This window comes from Platalea leucorodia (genome assembly GCF_965183815.1).
Source record: "Platalea leucorodia genome assembly, chromosome: 14".
Classification (NCBI taxonomy): Eukaryota; Metazoa; Chordata; class Aves; order Pelecaniformes; family Threskiornithidae; genus Platalea; species Platalea leucorodia.
The window spans coordinates 8,933,084-8,952,778 of NC_138836.1; the positions used below are offsets into that span (position 1 = coordinate 8,933,084).

General features: G+C 42.8%; 3 protein-coding genes across 30 annotated transcripts in view; 2 read left to right on the forward strand and 1 right to left on the reverse strand.

Moving 5' to 3' along the window:
- Positions 1-752, forward strand: part of ERN1 (endoplasmic reticulum to nucleus signaling 1) — a gene marked incomplete at its 3' end in the record, with an annotated part of 38,948 nt that extends 38,196 nt beyond the window's left edge. For 4 of the 5 annotated variants that reach the window (XM_082326998.1, XM_082326999.1, XM_082327001.1 and 1 more), the window contains 2 exons: positions 260-327; positions 546-752. In XM_082326998.1, the coding sequence (XP_082183124.1) occupies positions 260-327; positions 546-752 (275 nt within the window). The remainder of the gene's footprint in view (positions 1-259; positions 328-545) is intronic. The other variant, XM_082327000.1, reaches the window with a different exon arrangement.
- Positions 753-3,313: 2,561 nt separating this feature from the next.
- LOC309597515 (sterile alpha motif domain-containing protein 9-like) lies at positions 3,314-12,410 on the forward strand. Of its 4 annotated transcripts, none has more exons than XM_082326996.1 (3): positions 3,314-3,401; positions 5,333-5,377; positions 5,926-12,410. In XM_082326996.1, the coding sequence occupies exons 2-3, from the start codon at positions 5,374-5,376 to the stop codon at positions 10,608-10,610; spliced, it is 4,689 nt and encodes a 1,562-aa protein (XP_082183122.1). In that variant the 5' UTR covers positions 3,314-3,401; positions 5,333-5,373; the 3' UTR covers positions 10,611-12,410. The 4 variants fall into 4 exon arrangements, with proteins under 4 accessions (XP_082183122.1, XP_082183121.1, XP_082183119.1 ...); XM_082326995.1 differs by lacking the exon at positions 3,314-3,401 and adding an exon at positions 4,487-4,538; XM_082326993.1 differs by lacking the exon at positions 3,314-3,401 and adding an exon at positions 5,132-5,218.
- The window catches only part of ZNF207 (zinc finger protein 207), a 33,176-nt gene continuing 17,902 nt past the window's right edge, over positions 4,422-19,695 (reverse strand). For 8 of the 21 annotated variants that reach the window (XR_014229774.1, XR_014229775.1, XR_014229776.1 and 5 more), the window contains one exon: positions 16,459-16,537. The gene's annotated coding sequence lies outside the window, so the exon portion shown is untranslated. Of the gene's footprint in view, positions 4,512-7,762; positions 7,885-10,418; positions 10,501-12,418; positions 12,496-16,458; positions 16,538-19,695 lie in introns of those variants that run through there. The other 13 variants (XR_014229761.1, XR_014229763.1, XR_014229762.1 and 10 more) reach the window with 10 other exon arrangements.

Genomic DNA, 19,695 nt, shown 5'->3' on the forward strand with positions numbered 1-19,695 from the left:
GGTATCTTATCAGAGTGCAAAGGAGTTGCATGCTGTTGTTCCCAATTTGCCAGGACGGGAAAGTAAGGACAGCGCTGTCTGAGTTTTGGCACGTGATCTTTACTAGTCAGCAAAGTATTTCTTCAAATTAAAGTATATGTTTATATACTGAAACACACCTATAAGGATACGTGACTGTAGGCACACATACCTTACTTTTGAGACCAGCAACTAAAACTGCATCAAAGCACAGGAAGAAATCTTGTCATTTCGTTTGCAGATCTTCGAAAATTCAGATCCTATAAAGGAGGCTCAGTACGGGATCTTCTGAGGGCAATGAGAAATAAGGTAAAGGACTTTTTTCCATAAGCAACACGCACATTCTGGTTCTGCCTCCATCTGCTGTTTGTTGCCAGTCTATGTCCATCTTACCTTGGTTTAGGGATTGAGCTCCTTTACGATACTCACACGAGGTGACTTTGTCCATGAAAAAGACAGCTGTATTTAAAAGAGGATCCTGGAACACATCCCCTCTGAGCTTTTCCCTATTCTTTTTCCCCTTACAGAAGCACCATTACAGAGAACTGCCTCCCGAAGTGCAGGAGACCCTGGGCTCCATCCCAGATGATTTTGTACGTTACTTCACAGCTCGTTTCCCTCACCTGCTCCTGCATACCTACAATGCTATGCACATCTGCTGCCAAGAAAGACTGTTTCAGCATTACTATAATGAGGACTCTGCAGAGCTGAGCCTCGCAGGAGACACTGTTTGAGAGGAGAGGGAGGGAGCTTTCTTCTCTGGGACCAACATTCCAAGCACAGGGCTGTGAAACAGGCCTACCTTTAGCAGGGAAAAGCGGGATCAAAGAGCTGCATTCTCTCTCTTTGAAGAAACCAAGCTTCCAAAAAGTGCCTTGTACCTCTGCCTGCGCTGGATCAGGAGATGGTAGGAGCCCAAGGAGCGAGTGGTAACTTCAGAAAAGCAATGAACCCTGGTGATGGAGTTATTCCAAGCCAGTTTTCAAGCCAGTGAAAATGGAGAGCAAAAGCTGGGTATAACCGTCACCCAAATCCCTGTACTGTACGTGATTTTATAACTGATGTGTTTCTACAAAGAATCAAAATACAGTGATTGAACTCATACAATTACTAGGGACTGGGATCTGCAAAAGGAGCCTTTTAGTTGTAGCAAATCATCAGAACCTGCCGTTGCACTACTGCCACATTATGCGCACCACAGTGATTGTAAAGGGAATCATTTATGATTATCCAAACAACAGTAGAGAGAGTACAGTTTCTGTTTAATCAGTACTACTCTGGAAAAGTAGTCCCTCATCCTTAAGCAGATACAATGAAGTTCTAAAAAATACTGACTGAAAAAATCAGTTAAAGGTTTACCTACTTTGAAAATAAGCCTCATGGTTTAAATATCGACCAGTATTCACAGAAGAGCTTGAACAGTCCTTGACTTAAATCACAGTATCAGAATAGAGCTACACAAGTAACTTTTACTTCAGAAAAATACTCTGATGGCAGCTGTGAGCTGCTGGTGAGAGGCTAATGGTTTATCATCTACTGCAAGTGTTCCTTACTTTCTTATAAAGAAGGGTCGCCAGTTGCAGAGCCAGAGGTAAGGCGAGTCCTGGGGAAAAAGGAGCTAAATAGGAAACTATGAGAGAAGTACAGAACAGTGAAATTAGGGGCAGTTTTTAATGGGTGCGATAAAGCTGTAAAGGAACCCCGTTTCCTGTTGGTGTGGCTTGCTAATTACATCCCAGTGAGCCTGGGTTTTTAAAGATGCAGTATTTCTTTTCCCTGGCCCTAAAGCTGTGACAAAGCATTAAGTGTGTGCGAAGGATGAAGAAATGCTGAGTTCTAATATGATACAAGTGGGGTGTTCTTTTACAATATATTTATTTAACATATTTATATTTATTTAATTTTTACTACAAAGTGGTATCAAATCCAAGTGGTACAAGTATAAAGCATGCCAAATCATTCTTAATCGGTTTTGTGTTTATATTTAATCATAGTATAATAACTGGAAGAGGAAAGTGATACTGCATCTTTCAATGGAATTCATTAAAGGAAAATTTACAAAGTGGGAATTTGTATGACCGTGCCATTGTGTCTTAAACTAATAATTTATTGACAGTAATGCGTAGGATCGGGTACGTACAGCTACTTTTCTGGAGCTACTTTACAGGAAGTTTTTTTTCTAGTTTTACAATGTATGAGAGCAATTTACCTAAGATGCCAACTGTGCAAGTTGTTACATTTCTAAAGCTTGAAAAAAAAAAAAAAAAGGTAGTTTTACCTAAGAAGATTCAAAGCCTATTTCATATTTTTGTACTTCTCATGTAAAGTTCTTTTATAAGTCTACTAAATAAAGACTTGTACTCGGATTAAAAAAAAAACCCAAACAAACCACAACTTTGTGTGCCTGGGGAAATGAGTCAGACTGCTGCCATGGGCGGATAACAGCGCTTTCGGAAGTGGGGCTGGGGCCTGCAGCAGCCCCACGCTGCTGCCCCAGAGAGGGCCCGCTCCCAGCCGCCGGCTACCTGCGACGCTGGCGCAGGAAACGGGCACAGGCACGTTTCGGGCAGGGTGAGCACGAGCCTCCTTGAAGGCCCGGGAGCCTCCTTTTGTTCTTCTAACGAACAGTCCACCGACCAGCATCGGCGGCAGGGGAACAGATAAGGTAAAGTGGCTGGAATGATTGCATGCTGCAAAAATTTCTATTGCCGTGCAGGATTGATACATCCATAAATAATTTTTTTTGTGTGTGTGAAACTAAGTTGACAAATGACCACGTGGTTTACAGGAAAAACAGCCAGCCCGTAAGACAGCTTTGCTGGAGCGTGGAAGGCTGAGGGTGCACCTCGCAGCGCAAGTATGGGCACAGCCGGCCTGTGCCCCAGCACGACAGAGGGCTGATGAGCCACTGGTGCTTCCACTGCTGACCTGGTGAGCTGGCCTGGCGCGAGTAGGTAGCTGATAGAGAGGGGAGTAAGTAGGGTGGGGGGTGGGTCTGCCTAGTTTAAAAAAAACCAAACCCAAACCACCACCCCCCGCCCAAGCACCCTGGCGCGTACCCTGCTCCGGTGGGGTGCAGCCACACCAGCGCGGAGGACGCCAGCTGGGTTGCAAAAAGCAGCACCACCCAGCAACAGCCCTGCCAAGACAGGGGTGGAGACTCGGTGGATCCTCACCAGAGTAGGTCTAAAGCAGTTTCCGCTTTTATTGCCAGCGGCAGTAGGACCGGCAGAAACACCCGCAGGGCTCGGGCTCCTGGCTGGCGAAGCCTGGCACCCGGCAGGCCGGAGCACCTGCCCTCCGGCCCTCGCCTCCTCTGGAAACCCTCTCCTTGCAGGCAGGATCTGGCAGCACAGCACTAAGTTCCCGGCGGGCTCCGCAAGGTAAGCCCTCCCTGAAAGCCCTCCCTGAGCCCTGCTGGTCCTGCCTGGGGGGGGGGGTCTCAGCCTGGCGGGTTACTTTACTGGTAGCAGGCCTAGGAAAAGCCGAGGATCTCCCTGCACTGCCCCCCTCCAGCTCTGCACCCCCTGCCCAGGTCCTGCGGGGAAGGGCTCAGCAGTGGTAAGCGGGACTGTCTGAGCGGCGGGGGACACCTCAGCCCCCACCCCTGTGGCCACATCCCTCCCCTGCCCACCCATGCAGCCGCTAGCACCCTGTCCCCCGGAGCGCACGCAGGCTGCGGGGACCACGCGACCGGGCTGCTCTTCAACACGGGTGGGGAGGAGGGGCCCGCCAGCCCCCAGCACGGGGCCCTGCGCCCCCAGCCCTGCCCAGCCTCCACCCCAGTTTCTATTCCCCGTTAACTTTCGGTTTTCACCGAAACTCCGCCTGACGTCAGCTGTCAGGGCAGAAAGATCAGGGTGGGCTGGTTCACTACCAGCCACGTCACTGTGCAAGCGCTGCCCTGGGAGGAGGGGTGGTGGCCAAAGGCACGGAAAGGCCAGTATTTCAGGGACAGTTTTAGCCCCATTTCTCAGGGCAGGCTGCACTGGCTCGCAGCAGGAATCAGTCTGTAGACATTTTCGTAACCAGCCTGTTCACACCGATTCCAGAGGGATCCGCTTACCCCTGTGGCACTTAAGAGCAGTCCCGTAACAGGTTCCCCTGAGAGCCACTCGCTTAAACCAAAGCTATTGGCCATGCCGGTGCCTCCATCAGCCCACAAGCTTTCTACAGGGCTGACCAGGGGCTTAAATAGTAAATACGCACTTTTTTCAGTTTCTTGTCTAGCATTCCCGTTCTAGACCCAGTACCTCCCCAAACCGCCACCTTCTGTTGAACTCACCCCGGCCAAGCCGTGGTCCTGGGGAGCGCCTCGCCTTCCCTCAGTCACCACCTCTGTATTGCGGGGAGCTTGCGCGGAGCCCCACAACCTCCTGCTCTGCTGGCCGCGCTGCTGACGCTGCTCCCTTTACACTTGAATCCAGAGGCTGCGCCTGTCGTCGTACCACCACGAGCTGTGGGGATGGAGCTGGCCGGGCTACGGCCACCTGCTGAACCAGCACAGAGCTGAGCTTTCAGTAAGAGAAACATCACCACCACCACGCCCCTTTCGCTGTCACCCTTGTTGACTAGGCCGTAGTCACGGATGGCTACTATTGACTATGTGAATCTATCGCAGATTTCTGGTGTTTGTTAGCTGAGCAGGCTTACTTAGCACGTTTCCTCCTGCAGTCCAGAACCAGTGCTCCCTGCTGCAGTCCAGCTCTGTACCCCGTAAACGGAGCCTGAGCAGGGCAGAGGATGCCCCACTAAAAAGAACATCTCCTGTTGGGTTGGGCAGCGAGTTGAACTGCTTCATGGAAAAATCCAGTGAGCACCAGAACAGATGTGGGGAAAAAGAGCAGGAGGGAAAAAAAGGGGAGGGGGGGAGAGTACACGCACCAAAAAAGGGAGAAAAAAGGGAGTGTGAGGGAGCACGAGGCAGGGAAAGAGAGAGGGAGTGAGAAAGACAGGAATAAAAAGCAAGAGCGACTATGCAAGCAAGGAGACACAGGAGTGTTGGGCCTCCTGTTTTGCCCAATATCTAACCGAAGTACCTGGTCCAATATCTAACAGCAGTAGCCCTTAGCTGGGCACAGCCATCAGCTTCTCCAGCAAAAGCCCGTCTCCTCTGCACCCACGTGTGTGCCCAGCACAAGAACAGCTGCCTTCACAAGCACACAGAAGCCACGTAGCTGGCAAGACTGGGCTTTTAGAGGTACAGAAGCTACTTTGGACCAAAAAGGTGGGGAGGGGTTGGGAAAACAGAACAAATAACCAACACGGGAACGTTAACTGTAAATCTGAAGACAGTTGTGTTTTCCCTCTCTAGGGTTTTGATCGTTAACAGCAGGATTTCCCTCATCAAAGGCAATGGGTATGTGTTGCTTTCAGAAAATTTGTACTTTATACATAGCAATTTGCTTTTTAGTATCTACATTTTAAGGGTTCATCTCTAGTGGGAACTAATCAATACTCTTAACATCATCTTATGGTTTGTTCTGATGCTATCTTCATTTAGCAGAAGATAAACAGACTCAAGTGGGTAAGTGATTTATCCAGACCTCTCTAGTTTAGAGAATTCAGCCCCTGCCAGTTCTGATAACCTGATGACATCATTCCCTTCAAAAACAATTTGGGTTATTTCCATGACTCCCTTTGAGGCTCGTTTCCAAACCTCCCTCATGGTTTCCCACTCCACCGACTTGTTAGTCTTGTACCATTGCGGAGGACTGCTTTCGATTAAGGTTAAGGATGCTTTTAGTCATCAGAACTGACATATCTGAGAAGTTAAAGACAGTCTCTCCCTGTAACTGGTAGAAAGAAAACAATCTAGCATTCAACATGGCCAGTTTTGCGAGGATTATAATGCCTTGTCAAGCACGTTAACATGTTTTTAGACTAATACATAATTTTAACTTGTAGATTACAGAACATTACCTGTGAAAGAATGGGACGAGAACCATGTCCAGTGTTGGCTAGAATCTACTGGCATCAAGAAAGAATATGTAGAAAAACTGTATGCGGAAGAAGTGACAGGTCCAGCGCTAATGGAACTGGACGACGCTTTCCTCAAAGGCATAGGTATGAAGGGAGGGCAAATCCACATATTAATCCGCAAGAGAAACGAACTTAAGCACCTACAGGAAAACGCAGAGCAAGCCAAGCATTCCAGCAGCAGAACGTCTGACACAACCGATGCGCCAACAGACCCAGTAAGACCCAGAAATGCCCCCACTCAAAAAACTTCAGGTGGAGACAGCTGTGGTCCAGTAGATAAAACCAGCAGCAACGACACGGCTTCTGCTTCTGGCAAGAGGCAAAGGAGAAGTAACAACTCCCGACTGAACAGTGCTGATGAAGTCTTAGAGCTCAGCAACTGCCGACCATTTAGAAGTCAGAATACTGATTTCAAATATGTCAAAGACAGAGTTCTTGCTCCAGAGTCAGGAGTCAATGGTTTAATCACTCCTTGCCATGAATACAAATCTTTTCTCATTGCTGCACAACTGAACAAAACCCAACTGCAATCAAAGTTTGCCTGCGAAGTGATAAGATTTGCTTCAGCCTGCATGAACATTCGGACAAACGGCACCATACATTTTGGTATCATGGACAGCGTTGAGGATAACGGTTGGAAACACGGCCAGATCGTCGGCATAAAGGTCAAAGAGCGAGAGTACTACGTTGATGCACTAGATTACATAGAAAAATGTTTTAGCGAAAACGTGCAAGAAATTGCAAGGAAATGTATTCACCCACCTGTTTTTGTTGAAGTGATTTCAAAAGATGCTCAGGAGCAAAGGTTTGTGGTGGAGGTTGACATTGAACCAACGTCCAGTTTAGTAAAGAACAGATTTTTTGAAGTCTATTTGCCGAAATACAACGAAGGCAGCCAGAAGGTGACCCTGACAAAAGACCGGGCTCTCTATCAGAGACTGGGAGCAAAGTCTGAACCCGTAAAGCACAACGACCTAGCTACTTTTATTCACGGTTTACAAGACAGGGATGCTCAAAGAGAAAAAGCTGAGCTCTCCAGTGCAGAAGTACAGAAAGAAGTATCTCAAAATTTAGGAAGAAAGTTATCAATTCTACTAAATGATGGTAAAAGCTACATGGACGATTCCCTACGGTACATCCTTGTCACAAACAGGTGTGAAAAGGATGATCTGAACTACATCAACTTTTTAATGCACTTGAACATTTTCTGTGTCTTTGACTTTGATGAAGATTCTAATGTGTCAGGGTTGTACAGCAAGTACAAAGAACACCATGCAACAAGGCCTTATCTTTTACAGGATTTTTCCAATGAAAGTAAGATTAGCAACCCTCCCTCTCAGAAACCGCTGTGCCTGTTTGATCAGACCAGCTGGATATTCTGCAATGGGCGCAGTGACTTCCTCGGGGATGAAAAACCTTGTGATGAGAATACATGGATTAGAACAAAAAAAAAATACCTTAAGAAAGCAATTACTCGTATCTGTGACGAAATCCTGCCGAAGCGGTCTTTCATTGTGATTTTCCTATTGCTGTCACCAGTGCAGAAACCACTCGTGGACACTTTTCAGGAATTCTATACCGAGATGAACGGCACGGAGTACATCGTTTGCATTGCAGAGTCCAGAGACAATTACAGGAAGTGGGCTAACCTAGCTCAGGCATCCTGCAGCATCGCGACACTGGAACAATGCAGTATTGTGGGTATGAAACTAAGCCACGTAGACGCCACCATTCAAACAATGCTGCCTTCTACAGCACAACCCAGGCATCTGCCAGTTTCTACTAGAGGGCTGTGTGCACTTCCCTCGCTGGAAGAAGAGAAACTGTTCTCCCTAGAAATCCTCTGCGTTGACCAGTGTGATGATATCAAATTAGACCTTTTGCCTGAAAAAGAAATACAAGAAATAGACCAAAATTTTTACCGAGGGAGAAAAATCATCTGGGAAAACTTCTGGCTCGCTGATAAAAGACGCTGCGGGGAAATCATTGAACGCGAAGCATGTAAGGATGCTAGCAAACTCCTAGATGACATTTTACGTGGAAGCAGACTCAACTATTCTGTGGCTAAACTAAAGATATTTCACCATCCTGGAAGTGGTGGAAGCACAATAGCACGGCAAGTTCTATGGAAAAGAAGAAAGGACTTAAGATGCGCCATTATCAAAGCCTCATATTCACCTGCAACTGTTTGTGAGCATGCACTTGCATTTAGAGATTATGAAGAAAAAGAAATCAGTCATTGTCTTCCTGTGCTCCTCCTAATTGAGGATTATGATGAGGACTATTTAGAAGAACTAAGGAATGAGTTAATGGATGCTGTAGCAACTAGGAAAATCAATTCGCCCAGACCTTACTTCATCCTTATGTGCTGTAGACGATCCAATGACCCCGAAAGGCTTTGCAAGATTTCTCCGCTGGACACAGTTGCTGTCACTCACAAGCTGACGGACTCCGAGAAAAGTCTGTTCAGAGCTAAACTTGAAAAACTGAAGCAGAAAGATGTCAAGCCAGAATTCATACTTACCTTTGTCCTGATGTGCGAGGAGTTCAATGAAACCTACGTGAGAGACTTTGTAGAGCACATATTGCAAGACATAGACCATTCTTCTCGTGATACATGCCTGATGCGTTATGTGGCTTTGCTTAATTGTTATGTCCCTAATTCCTATGTTTCACTGTCACACTGTGAGGCTTTTCTGGGACTGGGGGTATATACAGAAAGGAAATCAAGAGCATATGATCTCAAAAGTCACTTGAGTGAACAAGCAAGAATGATTTTTATTGAGCTAAGGGAAAGTACCACCTATATTTCATCTGTTCGGATAATACACTGTCTGGTTGCGAAAGAAATCCTGCATCAGCTTTCAGGGAATGAACCTCAAAGTCAACTTGCAATGACTCTTCTTCAGGAAAAGATGCTCTTTGAAAACAGATTTGGACGAGAGGAATTCATAAAGTTCATCAGAGATCTGTTTATTCGACGTGATAAAAGAAGCAGGGGCGACAATACTGACACTCTTTTCTCCCCGTTCATTGAACATGTCTGTAAAGCTGAAGACTGTGAAAAAGCTATAGCCGTTTTAAAAGCTGCATATGAACTCCTTGGAAAAGATCATTTCTTTGCCCAGCAGCTTGCCAGACTGCATTACAACAATGAAAAATTTGAAGATGCGGAATACTGGGCACAGGTTGCAAAATCTCATTCGCCGTACGATTCTTATATTTTAGATACAGAAGGCCAAGTCTACAGGAAATGGTTTAGTTTCACTGTGGATAAAATGACAGAGGAGGACACTCCTGAAAGCACCATTCAAAAGATAGAGATTGCTCTTAAAGCCATGACATGCTTCAGGGCTGCACAACAGGCTGCAAAAGCAGAACGCGACAGCATGAACAACGCTGGCTATTTTGGAGAAGTAGAAGTAGGATGTCGTCTCCTTAGATTTTTGTCCACAGTCCCTGTATTTCGCAGAAGCCCAGAGGGGGAACATTCTGAGCTTGTGAAATACCTGATCACAGATTACATTCCTAAAGACATCGGAAAAACATGGGGAAAGCTTCACTCCCGCCTGAAAGGCTTGCGCCAGAACCTGTACAACGCTCTGGAATGGATTTCAGAAGACCTAAGTTATTTCCAAACAGATAAAAACCATGAGAAGGAAGAGGAGGATGAAAGAGATGAAAAGGAAGAACAAATTTATAATCCCAGAAAATGGCTAAAAAGACAGTCTGAGGTATACGCCAAGTTCTTCATCTCAACATCAGTTACTGAGGACAGCAAGGGTGGCCCCGAGAGCCAGCTGATTAGACGCATGAATATTTATAAGAGTGGAGGAGGTAGCGTCACTAATATCCTCTCATTCTTAACAGATAAGAAAGAGAACAGGTCAGCTGAAAAGCTAGAAAGCATTCTTAGTTTCTACACAGAAAACCCACAAAGGGACAGGCTGGAGGACAACGATCTGATCAATTATATTTTGTGCCACATCACATTAGCATGCTTAGCACCAGGATCGGCCAAACTTCTTCCAGTGCAAACTCTTCGTGAGCTCAGTGTAAGATTCTGTAAAGGAAAAAGACCATTTCCAGCCAGCGCCTATTTTCTGCTCACCTTGCTGTACTGGCCAGATGAGGCATTAGACAAAGAGCCTAACCCAGATAAAGACGAAATTCTAAACTCAGCCCTTCAAACTTTGAAACGTCTATATAACATCAAGGTGAAAGATGTTCCTACCAGAAAGAAAAGAATCTACACCCACTTTTTTCTGGGAAAGGGTTATGGCTTAAGTAAGATTGTGCACAAAACTAAAATTGATAAATTAATTAGTGGGTCCTTAGATGAGAGGAGAATGAAGTGGCTACATGGAACCGTATGGAACGTTCGTGACATTCGTGACATTCTCAAAAGAGTTTCTGGCTGGACCAGGGACAGGAAGTTATTTATACGTGGCCACGTGAAGGAGTTTCCCATCTTGCCACTCCATCATGATTCGGTGCCCCCTGGAAATGAAAATGTCACCTTTTATTTAGGCTTTTCATTTAATGGCCTTGTTGCTTTCAATATTGAGGTTGAAAATAACCCAACTGTCAGCAGAATACAAGGTATTTAGTACAGTAACAGTACCTACTGTGCTGTCAGAAGAGACAGCACTGCAACTGTCCCTCTCACGTTTAAAACAATTGGATTATTTAAAATTGTTTTAAATTGTTTTAAAAATTTAAAAACAATTTTAAATTGTTTTAAAATCCAACAATTGTTTTAAATGGTTTTAATTTTCAATTAAAATTTTAAATTAAATTTTTTAATCAACTTTTTAAATTAAATTTAAATTACATTTTAAATTAGATTTTAAAATTGTTTTAAAACCCAACAATTAAAAAAATAAAAACAATTTTAAATTGTTTTAAAATCCAGCAAGTGGATTGCACTGGCTGAACACCAGGTAGCAAGATAACCACACTTAACTACTACAATAATGACCAAATATCTAAAAAAATTCAAAAACCTACTAGTAAAATATACCTTGAAACCGAAGCCTTTAATAGCTTTGGAGTAACCAAAAGCACGATTTCAAACTTAAGACTGCAATAATTGCAATATTTGCTTGGGGATGGGGCGGGGATGATGACACACAAAACACCCACTATTTCTCCTCGCCCCCCAGTATCTGGAGAACTGAGCTCTGGAACAAACAGCTAGAGCAGGGATCCCTTTCTTCTCAGCTCACAGATTAGGATTTTAAGTTAATTTCTGGGTGGTCCTGATCAGTAAGAGAATTTGTCCACTGTAACCACATTTTTTCCTTCTTTCTGAATCAGCAACAAGAAGTTTAAGTGAACTTACACCATGTATACTGCACTGGCTGTAACACACTTTGCTGACCAACAGGTACCGTGTGTGGAACTGGGGACGTTTATGGACGTTTCGCAGCCATCTCACAGGGGTGCTCCATAGAGTAAGCGGGGCGGTGGTTAATGAGGATGTACTGGGTAATGTGGGACCTGAGCATGAGGTAAATGGTATGGAGTAAGGGGTGGATACTGTCCTGGTTTCAGCTGGGATAGAGTTCATTTTCTTCCTAGTAGCTGGTATAGTGCTGTGGTTTGGATTTAGTATGAGAATAATGTTGATAACACACTGATGTTTTAGTTGTTGCTCAGTAGTGCTTACACCAGGCAAGGACTTTTCAGCTTCCCGTGCTCTGCCCAGTGCACAAGAGGCTGGGAGGGGGCACAGCCAGGACAGCTGGCCCCAACTGGCCCAAGGGCTACTCCGTACCGTATGGCGTCATGCTCAGCATATAAACTGGGGGAAGGAGGAAGGGGGGGACGTTCGGAGTGATGGCGTTTGTCTTCCCAAGTCACTGTTTAAGCTGACTTTGCAAACATCAGGATTGATAAAAAACAGGTCTCAAATTTTACATCACTCGTACATTGCTTCTCCATGTAAACATTACAAACCATATAGATATATCGGTCTCTGGGGAGGGGTGCAGACACGCGAGCAGTTAGACATTGATGACGTTAAAGATTATTTGTAAGTGCTGTTATGATTTCACAGTCCAAACAATTCCTGCACTTGGCGAAACATTTTTGCAGCATTACCTAAGAAATGTCCACACAGCACCTGACTCAAATTTGCCTACTGTATACATCCCCGTTTGAAACCGTTCTTTGTCTAACCTGATTTACCAATTTGAAAAATGCAAAGGAGTTTGTTGTCAGCACTGTGTCTGCAACCATTGTGTCACATGAAGCTTCTAATAATAAAGCTGCCTGTTATTCTTGGAGTTTCACATTGTTTGATACCGATATTGTCACTAAAATTTCCAGAAAACCTGTCATACAGCTTAAGTTTACATCTAATAAACAACCTTTAAGAAGAATTACCGTTTCTACGTGAGCTTAATTACCCTACCTGAAGATGCCACTGTTAGAACTACAAGGTATGATTTACTTTTCCATCTTCGGCCAAGATCTGGGCACAGCCAAGAACTGTAAAAGGAATGGCAAGCCACTATGAATTGAGAAAAAACGAAGTCTCAAACAGGATGAAACCAAAGATTATTCTATCTAGTCGAAGCCTCCACCTTCTGGCCTCAGGAAGCACAAACAAAGCTTGTGACTGCTGCCCAGGCAATACCGGTCTCCTTCCCTTGCCTTCAACCCGGGAGCCACAGCAGCAGAGTAGCTCTTGGAGGGCTGCACTTTTTGCTTGGGAAATCCAGGCTGGCAGATTTCACCAGGGTTAAGTGAACACTTAGGGGTTAAGCTTAAGAGGTTAAGCCCATCAAAGGCAGCTTTCCCCAAGCTGAGACAGGAGGGTGCACCGGAGGAGCAAACCATGACAGCATCTGAACTGCCAGGCAGCGGTCTTACTTTTCAAAGATACCCATTTCTACCTTTCAGAAACTAAAGGCTCACATCCAAACAGTTCACCTCATCAGGGTATTATGAACACAATCCTCCCCCTGCGCCCTGCAGAAAAAAAAGAAGATTTAGAAAACCAGCATAAACCTACAGACTAGCCCTTGGAGTCCTGCATTGCACGACAAGCTGCTGACACGCACAGGGCAGAACGTACAGCCCCCGCTTCTTACTCTGTAGTCATATTCAAATTGCCCAAGCGTCTGATAAATCAAACTTGAGAGTGCTTTAACCAGCCAGGCAGCACACAAGCCCCCTGGCTCCAGCCAGCTATTAGGACAAAGCAGTTCCCCTGTTTTTCAAATGCCCCCTCAGATCTCCCTAGAGCCGAAAGGGCCAGAGGACATTCACACCAGGAAAGAGCTCATGCCAAGTAGCAGTCTTCCCTAAAGGGAAGACTTGTGTTCAGCTCCCCATTACACATACCCAGCTCAAAATGCCGTGAATTGTTCCAGGTAGTGTAGCATTAAAATCATGGATTTATCTTCCTTTTACCACCTCTTAGAAATTAATCTAAGAGTAAACAGTGGTAGCTAGATGAGACCACCCAGCCTAGCAGAGTAATCCATTCTCATCCTGCAGACAGGCGTTGCAAGGACACACACCTTCGAAGCTACCTCATCTCTCCAGCGTTCCGCTCTAAAAGGGTTTAGTACAGACCACTTAGCAGCTTGTCCTCTCTACCAGGTCTTATGAAAATGCTATTAAGATACTTTCCTCCATATTCCCCCTGACTCTTCCAACTTCAACAGTCATTTTTTTTGTACAGTCGGTTCAGCAGAAGGACAGCAGCAGATCAGCAGCAAAAGGAAGGTACAGGTTAAGAAGTCAGGATTCATTTGCTTGTCCCCAGGTATAAAACACGAAGATAAAGCTCACATGAATGAGCTTTTGCAGTTCACAGACAATCAGAGAGCTAGTGTAAAGTTATTCAAACCGTAACATGAGTGAAGGTGGATTTTATACTCACACTTTGGAACAGCTAACATTGGTTGCAATAATGGTTTAAATAGGTCCTCAAGAGGAGAAAAACCACACAGAAACAGCGGTTCACTTCTGTTTAATCAGAGACTGTTACAAAGTGGTGGACACACATTACAGACTTGTATATGTGCACTGATCCATTCCTGAAGCATACAGTTCACAGAAGGTTCCCAATGGATGCAAATGATGCTAGCCCCATATTTTCTTTGAATCTTCTTTGTAAACTGGATGCTAGAAAATTAAGCTAGTTACTGTTACTATTATTTGCATGCATTAAAGTGATGCACGTACTTACCAGTCTCTCACTTTCTCGAATTAAATTCATCATCAATAGTTTGCCACCTGTCTTTTGAAAAAGATCAATGATTCCATCCCTTTCATACTACTTACACAAAAGCAATATCGAGTTACAGAAAAAACCTTCATGACACATTAACTTCTGTGGCTGTACTACTACTGAGAGGGGACATAATTCAATCGTGTGCTTTCAGGTACTTTAAGAAGGTACTAAAAACGGTTTGGAGTCCAGGTTCGCTGCACAGTGACCAGAATCTCTGAAGGGGTGATTCAGAGTCATTAAGCAGAAGTCTAAAAGGAAACAGTGTGAACTCGCTGTTCCATATATACCATATCAGAACTGGGAAGGAAGACTCCTGAACCACATCAGACTGGACAGCTGCTGTAACGGTGTATCAGAAGATGAGCTACAACTTAAGACTGCTCACCTGGTTATAAAAGCTCAGACTCCTAGTATTGTTTTGGTCACATCTCAAAAGAAAATAAACTTAATTGTACCCAAAAGTACTGTAATTAATTACCATAAAAAGTTTCATGAAGAGATGACGTTCTACCAGAGTTCCTGTTAGGATCTACCCTGGACAAATACACTTTTTGTTGGTAAGACACAAGAGAAGACCACTACCCTTTAGTTATCCCCACTGATTGCCAAGCTGGTGTACAAGTAGTGCAGGTCAGCATCCAACCACCGTCAAAACTGAGACTTCACAAAGTGATTCAGCAGCCAAAAGCGATCGGTTACTCATTCCGACTTATTACTGAGCATTGCATCAAGTATCAACTAAGGTCAACACAGGAGTTAAAAGACAGATGCATACATTCTGTTAATAGGATAATGGCCTCACAGCAAGGTATCCCTATTATTCATGCACATCTGCCAGTAAGATTTAGGAAGTATAGGCAAAGAAAGTTATAAATTTTATTATACAACTTTCCTTTTTTCTTCTTCTAGGGAGAAACACCTATGCAACATTATTCAAAAATTTGCATGTAGCTAGTTTTGCAGACAAAGCAGTTAAGTGTGAATGACTGAGAACTGATGCAGAGAAGATGCCAGGAGATGGGCTTCAAGTGTAACTATTCTAAAACTTGGGAAGATACAATCCCCTTGGAACTTTTTATGTTAGTATGATGAATTCTGCAGTGTCGCATAAGATTTCAAGACTCTAAAATAAGCAATGCTGCTGGAAGCGTCAAGTCGCTCATGAAACTACTCTAGCCCATACAGACGAGCTGGCAAAACTGAAGCGTCTGTTCAGCTACCACACCAGTATGATCTTCCCAATACCTAGTTTCTATGTAATTATCCACTAATGATGTTAAAAGCCCCTCAAATTCACCATGGGATAACATGCCCTTGAGAAGTGAATTAAAGCACAGAGCTTTACCGCTCACCCAGCTTGAAACTACGCTACGTGCTACAGCACAGAAAGTTTTCATCTCCCACGCTGATATGTAGAGATGAGGTACACAAAGCTTCACTGAAAATAAATGTATGCAGCTATTCCGGAGAAGGTTGCATCTATTATCCAATCACAAAGAACCTCTCCTATTTTCTTTTAAGTTGTAAAATATTCTATAAAATAAAAGTAAATGCCAAAATTTCCAGGAATATGGAATAGGGCAGAAGGAAAAAAGAATAGAGCTAGAGCAGTAACTCTGGAGTAAGGTAAAAGAGCTGGGCAAACCCACATTCCTAGGCAGCCTCTGAAGTGCTGAAATGGGCTAATAAAAACAAAAATAAAATTCAGAGAAGAACAGGCTCCTGGCTTACAGGCCTAACAAAGTAAAAATCTGTTGGTAGGAGACAGTAATTAGCAATAGCTGAAGAAAACTGAAAGATTACATTACTGCTACGGATTCTTACAAACAGAAATGCTTTTTCCCCAACACAACAAATATAGTATCCTATAATTGGTTCACTGATAAAACAGCCTCTCTTATAATAGGCTTGTTACTGAAGAAGTGACTTCAACTTTAAATCTTCACACTTTTCAGTAACACCAATGGCTATTTTTTAAGGTTCTATATTAAATTCTCCTTAAAAGTCCTTGCAGATATTACCTACCCGCAAGTGTAGTTAAAACCATTACAGATCTTTAAAAAAAAAAAAAATCTAGATGTTCACTCACTACTGAAAACAGTAGCAGATAACAGATACATTCACATTTCAGAGACCAAAATTCCGCTCATGTATTTAAGTGGTATCATTTGAACAAATTATTTCAAATAGGAACATCAGGTACTTACAGATTAAACTAACCTGTACTGGCAGTGCTGTGGAATTTTTCTTCTCTACCAGTAAGTAGCAAATGCTGAAATTCTGCTGCTAGTTAACAGAAACACAAATTGTATTAAACCAAGGAGTTTAACCCATAATTTAGTTTTTCATTTAAAAAGCTGCCAAACTTCAATTACTGCAATTTGTTGCTTAAGAAAAGCATATGAAGTAAAGGCAACTACAAAACTACGTTCAATTTGCCCTTACTTTTCTGATATTTTTCATACATAAGCCAGAAGTTTAACAAGGTAATCTTGTTGCCTACCACAAACATAAAGGAAATTACAATACTTACATTGCCAGGTTCCTTCATTAAACAGTCTCATAAAGTGTGTTTTCTTATTTAGACTTTACAAATGAAAGAGCAAAATGTATTGTCTTCCACTAAAGTTTATGGGAAAGAAGCTAAAGAATTCAGTGTGAGTAACATATACGCAAGTAACTCAAAGAAAAAAGAGAAAGAAAAAAGCTCTGCATGACATCTTTATCTCAAAGCATTACGTAATCTCCTAAGCTGGGAGACAGCTTCCTTTGGTTGTACGACATTAATTTCTGGTAATTCAAAATCGCTGTTAGCAAAAATAATTTATACATATTGGCTACCAAGGGCAGCGGAAGTTGAAGTTCTACACACCCCCCCTTTCTGAACAGGACCTGGGAACACGGTTAAGATTTAGACAAAAATTTAAGAAATAAAATTTGAGATGTCAGAAGCTTGAATCTGGTGTAAGGCAGTTAGCTAACACAGAGATATACTTTAACTGCTAACAACAGATGTTTTTAAGGAAGTTTCAAGCTCTCAAAGTTGTGTGTTCGTTTGTTTTCAGTTAAGATGATACTGGCATTAAAATTCTACTATTTTCTGTAAAATTTTTAACTGTTTTAAATCCCCGAGAAAGAAAAACCTTAAGATAAGTTCAAGACAGTATTTATGGAGAAATTAAATTCATCGTCATTGAAACAGCAGTGTTGCTGATTGTTCCTACTGCAAGAAAGCCCGTAAGAATAAAACCAGTTATTGTAAACTTCCTCAGAATATGCAAGTGCCTCCCTATTCGCAATCGTGATCAGGTGTATAAATACCAACCCTCGCAGACAGTCAATACCGACTCATCAGGATGCTAAGAACAAACTAGCGAGGGTAACATCCTGGATCCTGTGGTTCGAGACAGGATATGGCTGTCTGCAAAAGCAGCAAGCTGAAGCGCCTGGCTCCCTCAAACACACCTTCACAGGACAAAGCAAAAATGCATTCGCTATACAACGGAATCTACAAATACTGTAGGTGAAGTGTATTTTCTTCTAGCAGAGCCTTAATGAGAATCTGCGCTCTGACAATCAAAAGACTGCATAAAGTTGCTGTTTACAGTGTGTAAGATCACAGGTTTTTTCAGACCTTCAAAAAGAATGTTATATACACTTCACTTATTTTACATTTCAGAATCACTTCGATTCTATCTTGATCCCTTCAAAGGCTGCCTCAAAACTTTTCTTACTCTAAACTAGTATCTATAACCCCAACTATTACAGGAAAATATGGTAGTCACCGATACCTGCCTTTTTATAGAACCCAGTCACTACCATTATTTCACTGGTCTGATTATTTTGATTGCAAGTATACATACTTTTAAAAAAAATTCCTCTGGAGGTAACCTATTCCTCAGAGTATTTAAGGGCTACAATTTTTATTAGGCAAGGCACAGAACACATTATGAACTCATCACACAATTCTAAAGCAAGCCAAAACTTCATGTGTGGAACATACTTTATTTGCCACATCTCCCATTCACTTCTCTTGTTAAAAACAGTGGATGCAAATTCACCCAATTTAGCAGAATATCAGTAATTCTTCCCCTTAAAAAAGAAAAAAACAAAAACAAAAACCCAAGAACAAAAACGTACCTCTACTTAAGCTTAAAAAAAAAAAAAAAAAAAAAAAACAAATTCCCCAAGACCTACTTCCATTAATATCTATAAAAGTGAAGCCACTAAAATACTATCATCATTAGAAAAGAAATTCCACAAACAGTGAGAGGTACAACTCTGTGATACACAGACTGCTGCAATACTGAGAGCTGCAATACTGGAGTGTCAGTAAAAACACACCACTGTCCCTCAAAATAAAGAGATCTCGTTTACAGTGTAATTTTTTTTAACTATCCCCCTTAGATCCACACGAGGAGGCAGGGAGGAAAATGTCACTAACAGAACTTCACAAAAAGAGCAAAATATGAACCATTTGCACTAGATGAGAGTTTTACAGGCCAGCTGGTGTAATAGCTGAGGAGATACTCCCAGCAAAAAGCACAGAGCCATTATGCCATCCTTGTGACTAGAAAGACAGCAGCGCTTGCACATGTATCTTTTAGGACAAAACACAAAGCAAATGAAAAATGCACATCATTAATCTGTTACCACAGACTAATGTTTGTCCTTAAATTTGCAGCAAGTAGAGTAACATGAATGCAACCTGCTAAAGCGATGAACTCCCAAAGAGGGAACAAAAAAGACCTGTCCTGTCCAGTCCTTGAGAGACTTACAGAAAGGACAGGAACGTAAAGGATGAAGCGAAGGATGTGTGAACTACCCACCAGAAATTACAAGCAATATTTGTAGTGTAGCAGGAAAACCCAGAGTCAAAACCCCCTTTAATTCATACGGCAACACCCCGTGGAACTGTCTTAATATCAAATGCATCTTTCAGAAGTAAATACTGTGAAATTAATCTTCTTGGAATTGTCTAAAAGCAGCTTCAAGAAAAAAAAAATCCATAGCAATGCAGTGCTGAGAAATGCTATGTTTTGCTCACAAAACATGCCAAAACACAAACAAATGGTTCATTTGCTCCAAAGTATTAGTATACAGAGCTTAAACAATGACACAGTGAAAACAGGAACTGCCTTTTGGAAACATTTTTTTTCATGAACATGTCAAACCCAGCTATCTTCAACAAAAATAGATCAAAGCAATTTCTCTGAATTCAAAAAACTTTTAGCTCTCACCAGGGTATGAATTTGTAAGATACAACCCAAGTGTGGATCTAAGCAGGGTACTCCACTGGACACAAGACAGCATACGTATCTGAATTTTAGCTTTGTGTGCTTGATGACAAGCTGAGTATGAGTAGCTGGACAAAAACTACCTAGTGCTGCATCGGTCTTAAATGGAAACTGATAACAAAGTTCAGTATCAGGCATTTGAAATTT